The sequence below is a fragment of the Cygnus atratus genome, chromosome 29 (assembly GCF_013377495.2).
Source record: "Cygnus atratus isolate AKBS03 ecotype Queensland, Australia chromosome 29, CAtr_DNAZoo_HiC_assembly, whole genome shotgun sequence".
In the NCBI taxonomy this organism is placed as follows: Eukaryota; Metazoa; Chordata; class Aves; order Anseriformes; family Anatidae; genus Cygnus; species Cygnus atratus.
The window spans coordinates 17,401-33,370 of record NC_066390.1 but is presented as its reverse complement, the minus strand read 5'-3'; the positions used below and the strand labels follow the sequence as shown (position 1 = coordinate 33,370).

The 15,970-nt window shown below is 56.0% G+C and overlaps 3 protein-coding genes across 3 annotated transcripts; all 3 read left to right on the top strand.

Moving 5' to 3' along the window:
• Window positions 1–1,558: 1,558 nt before the first annotated feature.
• On the top strand, window positions 1,559–9,023 carry LOC118261023 (SUN domain-containing protein 3-like). Its single transcript, XM_035571658.1, is given in 8 exon segments — window positions 1,559–1,681; window positions 3,711–3,781; window positions 5,110–5,248; window positions 6,866–6,950; window positions 7,102–7,214; window positions 7,687–7,854; window positions 8,223–8,309; window positions 8,880–9,023. Coding segments are annotated over 8 exon segments (930 nt in total).
• A 1,740-nt stretch (window positions 9,024–10,763) lies between these two features.
• Window positions 10,764–11,587, top strand: LOC126913600 (dendrin-like). The gene is made up of 3 exons (XM_050715975.1): window positions 10,764–11,212; window positions 11,462–11,508; window positions 11,562–11,587. Exons 1-3 carry the CDS (start codon window positions 10,800–10,802, stop codon window positions 11,585–11,587), a joined length of 486 nt encoding a protein of 161 aa, XP_050571932.1. The 5' UTR covers window positions 10,764–10,799.
• Window positions 11,549–13,402, top strand: LOC118261005 (RIMS-binding protein 3-like). The gene is made up of 2 exons (XM_050716010.1): window positions 11,549–12,212; window positions 12,412–13,402. The coding sequence occupies exons 1-2, from the start codon at window positions 11,617–11,619 to the stop codon at window positions 13,400–13,402; spliced, it is 1,587 nt and encodes a 528-aa protein (XP_050571967.1). The 5' UTR covers window positions 11,549–11,616.
• The last annotated feature ends 2,568 nt before the right edge of the window (window positions 13,403–15,970 follow it).

The window sequence follows — 15,970 nt, the reverse complement described above, 5'->3', positions numbered from 1 at the left end:
CCCCCGGGCTCCAGCCTTCGTGGATTACGTGTCTTCAAGAATGCCAACAGAGGGGCCCTTCCCAGCCCTCCATTAGCACCCAGGAGTGGGTCCTTGCTCCCCCCTCCAACCTGGATTTACCCCAATAAATGCCCTGGTTCAAAGTGTGTCCGTGCTGGCATCTCCTTCGGGCTGCGGGACACGAGCAGGACCCAGCTGGGCTATTTGAAATGCATCTTTTACTGTGCCTACAAGCCCTCCAAGCACCCCCTGTGTAGCTCCAGCACTGCATGCCGCAGCCTCCTCCGCTACTGAAGGAGACAGGGGACCCGGTGACACAGCGCAGGGACAAGAAGGCAGAGGTGCTGAACACCTTCTTTGCCTTAATATTTGCCAGCAAGACCAGCCTTCAGGAATCCCACAGCCCAGAGACAAGGGGAAGGGCTGGAGCAAGGAAGATTTACCATCAGTGGAAGAGGATCAGGTCAAGGAATACTAAAGCAAACCGGACATTTCTAAGTCCAAGGGCCCCAACGGGATGCAGACGCTAGTGCTGAAGGAGTTCTCAGATGTCACTGTGAGGCCACTCTTGATAATCTGGGATTGAACGTGGAGAGTGGGAGAAACGCCAGTGGACTGGAGGCAAGCAAATGTTGCTCATGTCTTCATGACGGTCAAGGAGGACCCAGGGACTACAGGCTGGTCAGCCTCACCTCACTCCTGAAGGGAGCCACCATGAAGGCGACCAGGTTATTAAGGGAAAAATACTGACAGAGAAAAGATGTCTGCTAGCCTGGGAGCTGCTAGCCTGGGAACCCTGGGCATCCTTGAAGGGAATCCTTGAGAAGAACAGCTGAGATCCTGAGATGTCCTGAGGTACCCTCAAGAAGCACAAAACAAGAAACTGTGACAACAAACTTAGCACCCTGGAAAGGTAGAAAGGGCCTGGGAAAGTGGAAGAGAGTCTGGGAGGGCAGCAATCAGCAACAGCTATTGGCTGCTCCAGGTGGTGGTGTACTACAGCCCCAATAGCTCTAAAGGTAAAAAATAACCCACTTTCTCTACAAAATGGAGATTCTCTCCAAGAGCCCCTGTGCTAGGGCTTCTCTCTGCCAGATCTCAACAGACGGGACCCTCAGTGAGAATGATTGGCTGACTCCAGACTCCATGACACAAATTAGCCCCAAAGTGAGACTTTGTCCGCCATCGATTGGTCCGAATCCTGGGAGTAGTTTGGTGAGTGCTGCACCAGTAGCAGTTCAAGCAATATACATAGGTGCACATTTGAGTCATTATTTTAAGTCTTCATTTGCTTTACTAGTGGTAATTTGTAGTAACTTGTAATAAACATAAGAAACAAAAATCTCCATTTCCTGGTGTATTATGGAATCCAGTGAACCCACTGTCACAACCTTGAGTACACACCTGAGAGTCAGGTAACGGTCAGAGGTGATGGAGCAGCCAATCCTGGGAAACACTTCCAGGCACATGAAGGGCAAGAAAATCATCAGGAGCCTGCAGGGATTCACCAAGGGGAAGTAACACTCGATCACCTTGATAAGCTCCTGCCTGCCTGAAAATGACCAGCCTGATATCCCGAGAGGTAGATATTGTCTTCCTGGACTTCAGGAAGGCCTTTGCTACTGTCCCCCTCAAGATCCTCCTAGAGACGTGGCTGATGTATGGTCTGGATGGGCAGACCGTGAGGTGGGTCAAAAACTGTCTGCCTGGCCAAGCCCAGAGGATGATTGTGGGAAAGGAATTCGCAGGTGGCTTTGCGCTGTTTCACACGTCCCTGAATTAGAGATAATGAGGAAAGAAGCGGTGGAAACAAAAACTTGAGCAAGGTCGAGATAAAGTAAATTGGCTCCAGTGTTAAAGATGAGCTTTGGGCAGTGGCCAATTGCTGGCTGGCTCGAGGCGTGTGTCTGAGGGTCTCTAACCAATTGTATGACAGATTCGGGCACGTGGACGGCGCATGGGGCTACAGGGAAAGTATATGCAGTAGTGAAAAAGGGCAATAAACGTCTCCTGTTCAAGAGCCATCAGGAGTCCGTGTCTTGCATCCCTTCAGATGATGATCAGTGGTGCAAAGTCTAGGTGGAGGCCAGGAGCCCCAAGGGTCAATACTGGGTGCAGTCCCTTTTAACAGCTTCATTAAGGATCTGGATGATCGGGGAGGATGCACCCTCAGCAAGTCTGAAGATAACACATAAGTGGGAGGAGTAACCAGAGGGTTGCACGGCCATCCAGACAGCCCTCGACAGGCTGGAGAGGTGGGCTGACAAGAACCTCATGGAGTCCAACAAGGAGAAGCGCAGAGTCCTGCCCCTGGGGAGGAACAACCCAGGCACCCGGCCATGCTGGAGGCACCCAGCTGGAAGGCAGCTCTGCAGGAAAGGACCTGGGAGTCCTGGTGGACACCAAGTTGATCATGAGCCAGCCGTGTGTGCCCTTGCTGCTAAGCATGCGCATGGTGTCCTGGGCTGCATTAGGAGCTTTGTTACCTGCAGGTCGAGGGAAGCAATCCTTCCCTTCTCCTCGGACCTGGTGAGGCCACACCCGGAGTACTCTGTCCAGTGCTGGGCTCTCCAGGGAGAGAGAGACATGGATGTACCGGAGAGGGTAAAACTAAAGCCTACAAGGATGATCAAGGGACTGGAGCATCTCTCCCATGAGGCAAGCCTGAGAGCTGGGGCTGCTCAGCAGAGAGAAGAGAAAGCTCTGGGAGGATCTCATCTCTGTGTATAAATACCTGGAGGGAGGGTGCAAGGACACCGCATCTAGGCTCTGTGATAAGATGGGAACTTGATAGTTAAAAAAGCCTTCCTTCTAAAAGCCTTCCTGGAGCACTGATCAGCTTTGGGCAGCCCTCTGCCACTGGGAGACAGTTTGGGGGTTCCTTTTTGCTCCTCACGGCTGCTCCGGAGAGCCCTTTGCCTTCTCTTAAGCAGCTCAAGGCATCTCTGAGCAACTCTTGACTCCTCGAAGCAATGCTGCACGACAGTGAGCAGTTCCCAGCCTCTTGTCAGAGACCCCAGGCCCTGCCCCCCCCCCAAAGGGCACGGAGGAGGCAGGGTCTGTGCAGTGCTGGGATGAAGAGGTGCCCCATCACAGCTCCAGCAGAGGCTGGGCAGCACCCCGAGCCCCGTGAAGTCCGCAGCAGGGGCAAGAAGCGCAGACGGCCGGGTTGTCCATGTCTTCACTGCAGGAGATCATGGTTGTGCGGCTGATCAGAGAGATGCCCCTGCTGTGGGCCCTTGTGAGGGAAGGGTCTGCACTGGGAAGTAAGAACTTTTGACTTCTCTGGCATGAAATGGTTCAGTATTTCCTTGTTTCCTGGGCTGGGGGTGCAGATGGGGTGTGGATTGTGGGACCCCCCGGGGAGAGGCACGACAGAGCCAAGAGAGATGTTCAGGCCCCTCACCCCAATCCTGAGCGGGGGCTGCTGTTCCCAGCATGGCATAGAGTCTATGGAAGGGTTTAAAGAAGGTGGTAGGAATGAGTCAGGACTGAACTGGTCCTCACAGCTCCAGCTCAGTTTTTGAAGGGTGATGGAGCGATATACACTAGGGAGACCGCCCTGACTCTGTAGGCTTTGAGAAGGCAGAGCTGGGGACTAACCCACAGGATCTCTCCTTCCTAGGCAGCCCCTCTGAGGTCATCAGATCCCTGGAAAATGTGTGTCCCAAAAGTGGGCTCTCATAACCACGGTCTTCCCTCTCCTTTAGAAAAAGCGTCACCCACCAGAAAGGCAGGAGGATTCTGAAGCTCATTGTAATGCTGCTTCCAATCCTTTTTGGTGAGTATTCCTGACCAAAAATCATCTTTGCAGAGCTAGGGAGAGAGACTGTCCTTGTACACCTTTGACGAGCCCATTTCTGTGATGCAGTGAATGCCACAGATGGCCTTTACAGGCCTGCTCCCGCCTGCCTGAGGACTTGTATGGGTGCTGGCAGTGACAGGCTTGCAGCCAGTAAAATTTCCTTGGCTGTGGGGCCCTCTGTATAGCTTTATAGCTTTGCTTTATGACCCTGTGAGTAGAATCAACCATGGCCTCTGCGCATGTTCTCCAGGCACTAGACCACATCACTGGTCTCGTCAGCAAGTCTGTCAGAGCAGGGCTCCTCCATTTTCTAAACGCCTGGGCCTGGTGTAGGCCCAGGAGGCTGGGATGGAAGCCTCTCTCTACAGCAGTAGCACCTGTCCCAGCCCACATACCCCTCCGTGGGTGTGAAAGAAGAAAATGGGGCTACAGGGATCATTAGCAGCCTAAGCAAAATAACTCTCTCTTGATGATGTGACCCACAGCTGGTGACTACTTCTGGGGCTGGACACTATGGGGAAAAGAAGTGTTGCAAGTAAGTGTCTTGGTGTGGGAAAGCCAATGCCTGCGAAGGCCATGGCTCTGCCCACCCGTGTCCATGTGGAAAATGAGGAGTTTGGTCAAAGGCTCATCACTGCTGAGACAGAGAGTGGGTTGTGGGCAATTGTGTTGGTCGGTCCATCTTGGTACCTGGATGGGCTTCAATGTGGAGACAGATCTTCCCAAGTGACCTGTTCAGTGACAGGATGAAGAGAGGAGCACTTTGGCAGAAGAGGCCTTTGCTCCCTCTGTACCGCTGGGAGAGGCTGGGTGGGATAGGAAAGCAAATGGAAATGCAGAAGATGCTCCGCTGCCCATAGCTAGTTAAAGAGCTCAGCTATTGAGTTGGGATCTCTCCAAACTGCCTCGAAGCAGGGGAAAATTTTGCCAGCTGTTACTGGGGCATTCTCCTTTGGGAAGCCCCGGCGGTGCTCCTCATGCTTTCTCCAGTGGAGTGTCTTTATCTTCCAGGCAGTGTAGCGGTGCCCGAAGCAGAGCACAAGTCTACTGGGTAAGAGCGCTTTCTTGACATGGAAGTTTTTCTGGGGATTTGTCTCAGCCAGCTGTGTGCTATTTTTGCACTCCCTTGCCTTGTTTCCAGGGCTCCCGACCTTTACCTGGGGTAGTGGAAAGGAGCCTTTTGTAAACCAGAGTAAGGGAAAAGGGGCTGAGGGGGTTCAGGGAGGGGGGAGGTAGCTGGCCCATGGGAGCCCTTTCCTCTGATGGGCTGCTGCTGGAAAGATCTGCTTTCCCTTTGCCTCCAGGACCTCACTGGTTTCAACTGACCAGAAAAGGCAGGAGCTAAAGGAGAAGGAAGCCCATGCGTCTGCTGCAGTGGAACAATTTGTGCAGGCCATGAGCGAGGTTCTGGAAGATAATCACATCCAATGGGAGAAGAGAGAGGTAAAGGTGCTCGGGGCGAGTCAGAGAGCTCGGTGCCCTCTGAGGGCTTCCTCCTGCTGGTTCCTCTTGGCCCTTTTCAGTGGTAGCTCTGTCATTGTGCTGCCTGCCCCACACCTGGAGTGGGTTTATTAGTTTATTAATCACTTATTAGCTGAGCCAATAAGTGATGTTGTTTTGCGCCTCTGTGAGAGCATATTTAAGACAGGGAAAAGAAAAAAAGAAAAAAAAAAGCTGTGCCACACAGCAGCCGGGAGAGTGAGAGGAGTGAGGAACAGCCTTGCAGGCGCCAAGGTCAGTGCAGAAGGAGGGGGAGAGGTGCTCCAGACGCCGGAGCAGAAGTCCCCTGCGGCCTGTAGTGAGGACCACGGTGAAGCAGGTTGTCCCCTTGCAGCCCATGGAGTACCATGGTGGAGCAGGGTTCCACGCTGCAGCCCGTGGAGGAGACCACGGTGGAGCAGGTGGACCTGCACTGACAGAGGCTGCGGCCTGTGGAGGACCCCTGCCGGGGCAGATTCCGGGCCAGACCTGTAGCCCGTGGAGAGGAGCCCACGCAGGAGCAGGTGACCTGGCAGGAGCTGCTGCCCGTGGGGGATCCAGGTTGGAGCAGTTTGCTCCTGAGGGATGGACCCCGTGGTACGGACCCATATCTGGAGCAGTTCTTGAAGAGCTGCTGCCTGTGGGCAGCCCACGTCGGATCAGTTCAGCAAGGACTGCATCCCGTGGGAGGGACCCCACAGCACAGGGGACGAGAGTGACCGAGAAGGAGCGGCAGAGAAGAAGCACTATAGAGTGACCATAACCCCCGTTCCCCTGCGCCACTCAGGGGGAGGAGGTGGAAGAGGGTGGAAGGGGTGGGGGGGGGGGGGGAAGGTGCTTTTGGTTTCTTTCCTTTGCTTCTCGCTTCTCTAGCTTGTTAGTAATAGGCAATAAATCTTACTATCGCCCTATGCTGAGTCTGTTTTGCCTGTCACAATAATTACTGTGCGATCTCCTCGTCCTTATCTCAACCCTTGAGCTCTTTTCATCGTATTTTCTCCCCGTTCCTCTTTGAGGAGGGGGCGTGAGAGAGCGGTTGTGGTGGAGCTCGGCCGCCCACCCGAGTAAAACCACCACAACACCTGACCGCCAGGGTTCAGCTTTGCTTGTGGCTTGGAGCCGCTCTGAGCAGCGCTGTGAACTCCTCCCTGGGCTGGGTGTCCAGCCAGGCACCTGCTGGGCTTGGCTTGGCTTGGCTTTGGAGGCCCTTCCTAGAAACTTGCAGGTCAGGCTTCTTAGCTGGCAGGCGCACCCTCCAGGCCATCTGGAAGGGGGCCTCTGCATGCACCAGCTGGCTCAGGGCATGACTCCATCTCCGGGCTGGTCTGGAGAGTACACAGGGTTGGGAACATGGGGCTCAGGCTGAACCTGAAGGCAGTCTGTGCTGTGGCTCTGGACACTGGTGGCCTTTTTGAGGCTTCACTTGGTTCATCTGGGAATGCTCACAGTCTGGCACCTTTTCTGACAGGTCTTGCCTTGAATTTTCTGACACAGAGCCCTTCCTTAGCTCTCTGCTAGGAGTCAGTGCTCATGCAGAACTGCTGTGTCTCCATTCCCCCCCCCCCTTTTTTTTTTTTCCAGAACATTCTGCACTTGACAACGGATGCATTTGAAAAGGCGTTTAAAATCGACACCTGGATGCCTGACTGGGCCCTGAAATCCATAGGTATGCAGACAGACAGTTCACTGCACTCAGCTTGTGTCTGACACTCCCCAAAGCAACAAGCTCTGCATTCAGCCCGAGAAACACATCATAATTCACTGCTTCTGCTAATCTCCTGCCTGTCCTAGTGAACTTCTTTCCATATTCATTTCAGGTGCCACAATTGATATGGAGAGGACATCCAAGAGTTATGGTGGGAAAGGCATGAAGAAGCGGTGGATTTTTCCACTCTTTTCTTTTGCAAAACATCCAGAGGCTATATTGCAGGTATGGCAAGAGAAATTGTGACAGCCGGTTTACTTTCTTGCTTTCTGGCTGGGAGACCATGCGTTTCTAGCACGGGTGGGAGTTCAGTGGGTGTGCCGAGCCATGGAAGCTGCAAGAGATGTTCTCTGGGCCCCCCAGCGCTGATCTGGTCAATCAAATCAGCCTGAAGAATGCCTGAAATGGTCCTCACAGGTCCAGCTCAGTTTTTGAAGGGTGATGGAGTGACATACGTTAGGAACACCACCCTGACTCTGTAGCCTTTGAGAAAGCAGAAGTGGATTGCGAAAGGCGATTGGGCCTAGACACTCTCAAAACTTGTGCATCTTCACCTTCTGTTCATAGACTAGCGTTTACTTGTGAGATGAATTGCGACCTATAGAGAAGGCAAGGTCTGTGGCTCCTTGCTGAACAGCCAGATCTGTTGGCTCTCTGACTGCCCTGCCACTGACGGTCGCTGGCTTTCTCGTTTCAGCCAAGTATCTCCCCAGGCGACTGCTGGGCCTTCCGAGGATCTCAGGGACACGTCGTCATTCGGTTGCCGGTGAAAATCTGGCCAACAGCTTTCACCATCTGACATATCTCCAAGCGAGTCTCTCCTTCCGGGGAAGTCAGCAGTGCCCCAAAAGAGTTTGCTGTCTCTGTAAGTCTCTGCCTGGCACTTCTTTTTGGGAGGCCCTGGCCCCAAGGAAAAGCAGTGCCAGAAAGCGTGGCGTGGCGTGTTCCCTCAGAGATTTGAGGATTGGTTGCTGCAGAGCACCGCATCCTATCGAGGGGCACTGGAGACACTTGAGCACTGTTAGACACGTCTGGAACCTTCTTCTGCGGTTCACAGACAAGGATCTGGGAGCAATTGCTCCGAGTGCCCTGACTTGGGTTCACTCTCACTTGTACTAGAATACTGCTAGAGCCAAGGAAGGTGGGAAAGGGTTCCCAGCTTTGGCCTCAGCATATTCTTTTTCTGATGGCCTGCTTGAGACTGACCTGCTCTCATCATCTCTTGTCTTTGAGGGAGTGGATGAGGACAAAGCGGAAACGCTGCTTGGGCTATTAATCTACGACGTGGACAGAGTGATTGCTCAGACCTTCTATGTGCAGGTATGGCAAGTGCGTGTGGGCAGGATGGCAGGGAGGAAGGCCAGGTTGTCTGCAAGTCTCTGGAAGAGAGGGTTCAGATGATCACCCAAGCCACCCTCTGCTCTCCCATGTGGCTAGCTCCTGCTGGGAAGACGAGGTGGTTAGCCCACCTTTGGAAGTGCTTTCCCTTTCTTTCTGGTAAAGCAGAAAAAGCAGCAGTGGGAAGGGGCTCTGGAAGGGAATTAGTCCCGTTTAGGGCGAGGAGGAAGAATTGCTGGTGGGAGGGAAGATTGCAGACATCTGTCTCCATCAGAAAGACCGTCCCAGTGTCCCAAGGCAGCCTAGGGAGCAGAGCAGCTTGGGTTTCCACAATTCCCTCAGCAAGCCTCTGAGGCCAGGGCTTTGCTTTCTAGGCACGGAGGGCGCCCCTATGGCGCTGGCGAGAAAGGGCCTTCTGGTTTCCCGTGCTTCCTCCTCTGTCAGGGCTGCCATTTGGTCTGCAGCAAGGGGAGTGCTGGCAAAGAGAGCTACATGGTTGTGCTGCAGCTCTTCCCACCTGAGTAACGATGCTTCCCCCTGTTTTCTTTGCAGAAGGAGCCTCCCAGAATGTTCCGCCATATCAAATTGGAGGTGCGAAGCAACTGGGGAAACCCAGAATACACCTGTATCTATCGAGTGCAGGTTCATGGGCAGACAGAAAATCCACAAGGATTTCTTAAAAAAAAAATTTCTTGAACAAGAATAATAACATTATAAAGATGTGGCAGCTCAGTTTCATGTGTTTCAGCCAACCTTGAGGGTGGTACCTAAAGCAGCGTACTGGGTTGAGGAGCATTAGGGAGAGTGAGAGGGAGATAGATTGGTGGAGCCAGTCCCTAGCAGCCCTGAGGCTTAGGCAGCCAGCAGAGGCTCCATGAGAAGCACATCACCCCCTAGCGCCTTGCGAGCAGGTAATAGGAGGGGACCAGCAGGCAGACAGAGCTCCTGCCACAGAGAACCCCCTCTCCTCTCCTGGCCTCTCCTCTCCTCCCTTTGTGGGGGTGCAGAGCCTTCATCACCCTCAGGCGCGAGGCAGAGCTGAGGCAGGGCCGGGCTGGGTGGGCGGGGCCGCTCTGGAAGGTTCCGTGCCGTGGGGCATGCTGAGGGGGGGCACTGGGGGGGGTGTCATTAAGGTCTGTGGTCATCAAGGTCCCCTCCAACCCAAAGCATTCCAGGATTCTGTTTCTAGAAACATCTCTTCTGTTCCATCCCAGTAATAATAAATAGCACAAGCAGAAATCAGCTCTGCCAGCCTGGGGTGTCCCCGTGCATTCAGGTTGTTCTCATCCCCCCCACACTCACACCCTACAGCCTGCCCCATGGGTGGCCAAGAGGAGATGTTGCCCCTGCAGTTGCAGCTCTCCAGCAAAGGCCCTGGATTGAATGTGTAAGGAATGGTCCAGCAATTCGTGCCACTAAGGGATTTGAAGGGTTAACATTGAGGCCTGGGTTTAGGTGATAAGAGAACAAAGGGATTTCTTTAGAGGAAAACTGCTGACTCTGCAGGGACGTGCAGTAACTTCTGACATCCGGCCAGGAGACCACCAGATAAGGAGGAAGAATATGAGCCTCCCGTCCGAGCGGCCCCCGAGAGACTACCAGAGTCTGATAAGGAGGCGCCCCTGGGAGGACTTTGGATTCGGGAAACCAATTATAATAACCCTGCCTCTTTTAGAAGTAGTAATAAATATGTATTAGCCTAGGAGTATAAAAAATCAGCCGTCTTATGTAACGGGTGTGCGTCTTGGTGGAGCAGAGACTCCCGGCGCACCCAGCGCTGTTTGCTTGCCTCTATTCGTTCAATAAATTGTAAACTTTGATTGCAGTCCTATTTGGGACTCAGTCATTTATAACAAATGGAACAGGCAGTGCTGGAGCTACACAGGGGGTGCTTGGAGGGCTTGTACGCACAGTAAAAGATGCATTTCAAACAGCCCAGCTGGGTCCTGCTCGTGTCCCGCAGCCCGAAGGAGATGCCAGCACGGACACACTTTGAACCAGGGCATTTATTGGGGTAAATCCAGGTTGGAGGGGGGAGCAAGGACCCACCCCTGGGTGCTAATGGAGGGCTGGGAAGGGCCCCTCTGTTGGCATTCTTGAAGACACGTAATCCACGAAGGCTGGAGCCCGGGGGCGGCGCTGTCGGGGACGGCACCGGGGGCCGGGACCGGGGCCGGGGCCGGGGCCGGGGCCCGTCCCGCGTCCGCCGCTATCCCACAGTCCCCATGGGGCGCTCTGCCCGCCGCCTCCTCTCTGTGGTCGGCCACTCCTTGCCGGGCGGCTGATAGGGGCGGTGCTTGAGCGGCGCCGACCAATCCCGACAGCGCCGCCGGCGCCGGGAAGCCTCCTATTGGTCAGCCCCGCGCCGCGCGGGGACCAATCCCCGCCGCCGTCGGTTTGGAAACCGGCGGCGGGCGGCGCGGGGCCCGTAGAAGGGTCCCGGCGGGGCCGGGCGCAGGGTGCGGAGCCCCCATGGCATCTCGCGGCCCCCCCGGCGCCACGGAGCCCCGCGGGACGCCCCCGTTCCGGGCGGACCCGGCGGCGCTGGCCGCGATCCTCGGCGCACCGGGACCGGGAGCGCGGCCCAAGGCTGGGCCCGGCGGCGCCGTCAGGGCCTCGCTGGCCGGGCGCGTCCCGCTGCGGCTCGGCTCCCTCCGCACCCAGATGAGCGCCCCCGGTGCCGCCGCCCGCTGCCGCCGCCGCCGCTCAGCGCCCCGCTCCCCGCAGGCCTCGCGGCCGCTCCAGCGCCACCTCGACCGCGCCTCCGGTTTCTCCGTTCGGGCTCCCGGGGGCCCCCCGCGCCCCCGTGCCCTCCCTGCCGCCGCCCCGGTTCTCGAGCCCCGCGGCGAAGCCCTGAAGGAGGCGGCCGGGGCCTGGTCCCGCAGGTGAGGGGAGGGAGCGGGGGAGCCCCGCCGGCGGCTCTCGGCGCGGGGCGGGGGCGGGAGGGGAAGGGGAGAGGCCGGTGCCGGGACGCCCCTCCCGGGACCGACTTTGGGGCTGTCCCGGGGATGCTCGGTTCCTGCCACGAACCAGCCACACACAGGACGAGCGCACCCCGGCCAGCCCCTCCCCCGCTGTTTTGTTCTTTTTGGGGGGGTCCTAACCCCACCCCTAAGGCCCCCACACCCCTGCAGCCTCCAAAAACACACGGACCAGGATCCCCCCGCAGCGGTGAAAGCGGGTGGGTGCCCGCCCACACGCGTCCCGCCGCGGCTCGGCTCCCTCCGCACCCAGATGAGCGCTGGGGGGGCATTTGGTGACCGTTCACCACTTTCTCATCCCCTAAGTCATGATCCGGGGTGGTGTGGGCCGGGGGCCCGTGGCGCGTGGTCGCCCCTTGCGCCATCGGGGCCCAGCGCAACCCCCCAGCAGGCCTGTGCAGCAGGAGGAGCACACGCAGGAACTGGAGGCGCTGCAGGCCCAGCTGGAGGCCGAGCGTCTCCGCTCCCAGGAGCTGCACCGCCGCTTTGCTGATGAAATCTGTGAGATGAAGAAGACAGCAGAGCAGGAACGGCAGCTTCTGGCTGAGAAGCTATGCTCCAAATGGGAGCAGCAACGGGCACGGGAGCTGCAGCAGCTGTGGGAGCTGAGCCAGAAGCAGCGGGCAACAGAGATCCGTCAGCTGCTGCGTGAGAAGGAGGCCAGGTGGCGCCAGGCACAGGAGTTGCTCCAACAGCAGCGGGACGACGCCATCCGCCAGGCGCGGGAGCTGCGGCAGGAGCTGGCCAAGGAGCTGGTGAAGCACGGCTGCAGCAGCAGCAGCGAGGCCCGCAGCAAGCTGCAGGAGGTCCACAGGCAGCTCCACTGGCGGAAGGACAGCAAGCAGACCGCCCACATCCTAAACCTGCAAAATGAACTGGAACTGCAGAGAAAACTCTTCCAGCAGTACATCCTGGAGCAGGCTGAGGGGCGGCCGCCTGCCTCCCACAGCGAAGACAGGGCTGCAGCCTGGCACTGCCTGCAGACTCGCCTGGGCACAGGGACCACCGGGACCTGCTCTTCGAAGAGCCCCGGTGCCTCTGGTGCTGCTGGTGGAGGAGGGCAGCAGACAACCCACTCCAGCTTAAAAGACGCTCACCTCCAGGGAGAAGGGAAGAGCTGCGGGCGGGTGGGCGGTCACAGACGTGGGTGTTCAGGTCGCAGCGCAACAAGAGGCCTGTCCACCTGGCAGTGGAGAGAGCCAGCTGCTGGAGGAGAAAGCTCATCTGCAGCATGCCCTGGAGGACCTGCAGAGGCAATGCAGTGTCCTTCAAGAGGAGACTGGCCTTCTGAGGAAGGAAAGCTCTCTGGAACTGCGGGAGGAGGTAGAGAGGCTCCAGCAGAAGACTGGTATGCTAGGCCTCCTTACCAAGCACCTGCAAGAAAAAGACAGGCAACTGAAAGAGATCGCCTTGAAATCTGGAAAGACTGCTGCAAAGACAGAGCAGGTCGACCAGCAGCAGAGAGGGCAATTGGAAACCGAGGCTGGGAAAAAACTTAGGCCTCACAAGAACCTGCATCAGGAACGCTCAAGACTGCAGAAAAGGTACGAGGAGCTGAAAGTGCGTCTAACAGAGATGATAAATGAAAATGCCAGACGCGCAGAAGAAAATTCTCAGCTCCGTGGGCAGAAGGAGCGGATAGAGGAGGTTCGATCTGACAACGCTGCTCTGAAGGGGGAACTTGTGCAAGTGACAGAGCAGCAAAGTTCTGCCATGAGAGAGGCCAAACATCTTCAAACGCGACTGAAAGATCTGGGTTGTGAACTGAAAGCCATGAGACAACTGGCAGAACGAAGGCAACAACAGGAGAACGACCTCGAGGAAACAAAGCGACTGCTGCAGACGAAAAAAGAGGAAGTTGAGCATTTGCAGAGGGCTTGGGCAGAGCAAAGGAGGACACATGAGGAAGACGCGCAAGTGTCTCAAGCGCAGCTGAGAGAATTAGAGAAACAGCATCAGCACCAAAGTCAACAATGTGAGCTGCTCTCTCAGCAACTTGAGCAAGAAAAAAGAAAAATCCAACCGTATCGTTTCAGAACTACCACAGGTGACATCTTCTCCCACAGCACAGGCCTATGCAGAGCAGTCCCATGACCTTTGCAACCGTGAAGACAGCTCTGATGTTTCTGAGAAGGCAACCAAAGTCCTGGCATCCCACACAAGTACCTCGACATCAGATGCCGCACACCACAGTCCTGGGTGCCACCTTCTTTCAGACGAGGGCCCTGTGGGTGGGAACGGAGAATCAGGAGCAGAGCATGTGTCCTTCATCCTGCAGTCCTCGGGACAAGAATCGCTAAAACTTCGAAGATTTTTAGCTTGATATAGCTACGATCCTTTTGAGGGTCCTAATGAGCACCCCGAAGCAGAGCTTCCTCTGACTGCGGGAGAATTCATTTATGTCTATGGAGACATGGATGAAGACAGCTGGTTTGTGGGAGAGCTGACGGATGGCACAAGAGGATTTGTCCCCTCTAATTTGGTAGAAGAAGTTTCAGATGACGACGTGGTGACAACTGTGCCTCCAGAGCTACGTGATCTCCTGCAGGATAGCGATGATGAAGTGAGGTTTTGCAGCAGGAGAAGAAAGAAGAAACGGAGGAATAAATAAAGGTCTTGACCGAGGAATCTGTGTCCCTTGTGTCTTCCCCCTTCTCCCTCCCCTTCCACAGCTTCTATTGCTGAGTGTGACGTCGCCGTATGGACTATCCCTTTGGTCTTTTTGGGTCAGCTGCCCTGGCAATGCCCCCTCCCCACCTCTTGCCCACAGCCAGTCGACTGGATTTGGGGCTGGGGGGTGGCAGAGGGAGGGCGCTGTGGGAGGCCTGATGCTGTGCCAGCACGGCTCAGCGGTAGACAAAACACATTGGTGCAATATCAAGTCAGTTCTAGCTACAAGTACAGAGCATAGTGCTGTATGGGCTGCTGTGGGGAAGGTTGAGTCCATCCCAGGCAGGCCCAGAACACCATACCCACCGTGGTGGGGATGGTATGACCAGGCAGGGTCTAGAGGGGTGGCTGGATCCCAACTGAAAAAGTCGCCAGGGGGCTGGGAATGATGGGGAAGGGTCTGGATGGTGTGGTGGGAGCTCCTACGCTCACCCACCGAGGAGCTCAGAGGGACGGCAGTGTCAGGGGGAGCCCAGACGAGTCCCTGCCGGGCTCCTGCCAGGCCCATCGCAGGGGCCATCCGCCCAGCAAAGGCCCACCCACACAAGTCCAGTGGGGCACAGGAAGGCACCATGGCAGCGGGAACCCAAACCAAGGACTCCAGCAGAATGGGCACCTTGTCCCGGTCCCTCCTGGGGCTGTCCCAGCAGAGCCACCAGCCCCACTGCCCAGGCATGGAACCCATCGCCGTGGGCCCTCGGGTCACCCTTCTGACTGTGGGGGGAGCTGGCTGCCCAGTGGTGGGACGCCTCGTGGGACGCAATGGAAAAGCCGTGTGGGATCCTAAAGGGCTGACACAATGTTTAGGGGAGGAGCAGCTGTGGGGAAATTAAGGGGCAGCCAGCACCTTGAGCAGATGGGGGGTTGCCTGCATGTGTGCGAGTGGTAATGAAGAGCAAGTCAAGTGAGCAAGCAGCATGAGTGTTCTCCGAGGGATGTCAGCTCTGCGCGTGCATGCGCCGGTGAATCTCTAGGGGTGAGAGCACAGCGTGGCCAGCTTCACACCTCGGTTTGGAGCATCCTTTTTCCTTCATTCTTGGTCACAATGGTGACCATGACTCTGCTTTACCTGGCTTGTGGAAAGGCTGCTCAGCCTGTAACTTGTGAAGCTTCTGCTCCCTGCTGCGAGCTGCTTGGAAAGCCCTGGCTCTTTCAGAACCCAGTTTCCCCTTTGGACCAACGGCCCAGGTGTGCTCGGGGCAGCGGTCTGTGCCAGCTGTGACGGATTTCACATCATCGCTGCTTCTGGAAGCCTGCTGCAGGCCCACCATGCCTGCTGCCGCCATCGTTCACCCAGCTCTGCCACAAGCACCTCGTTTCTCCTCAGGTGTGGCCTCGGGTGAGCTGTCCCCTCCTGGCTGCCTGCAGGAGAGCTTCAGGGGCCTCAAAGAGAAGGCTCTGCTGGGCTCCGCTGTCACTTTGCCCTTTGGAACAAAAGCGCAAACCTGCGCTACAACACCGCCGTCGTGCAGCCATCTGGGAGCACAACCAACAGGCTCCCTGAGAAGAGAATCCCCCGTGCCCCCCAGCGTGCCCCCCATTTTCACTCGCATGTGCCCCCACTCCCATATGTCCCCCTTTCCCCTCACTATTTCAACTCCCATGTCCCCACCAGTAGTTTTCCAAATTGAATGATATTCTGTGTTTTTGGTTAATTCCTACAACATATTTCAGTCCGTTTTCAGCAAGTCAATGGAGGATGGCATCTGGTTTAGTAACAGTTCTAGTTTTCCCTTTCCTTGTTTTTCTCACCTTTCAGCTGAGGCCAATAGCATTTGAAGTTACCTATTTTCTGTCTCTAGTTTCTCTTGGTTTTCCTTTTCAAATTCCAGTGATTTTTTTAGCACCTCCTTTTCTGATCTTAATGCAGCATATTCTACATCTGCAATTCTCCCAGGGGAGAAATTGCACAAGAAATTCTAAGGCATTTAGGTTTTGAAGTTTTAAAGGGTCAGAGATAGTTAAGTACTGAAAGGAAGTGACTTGTAGAAA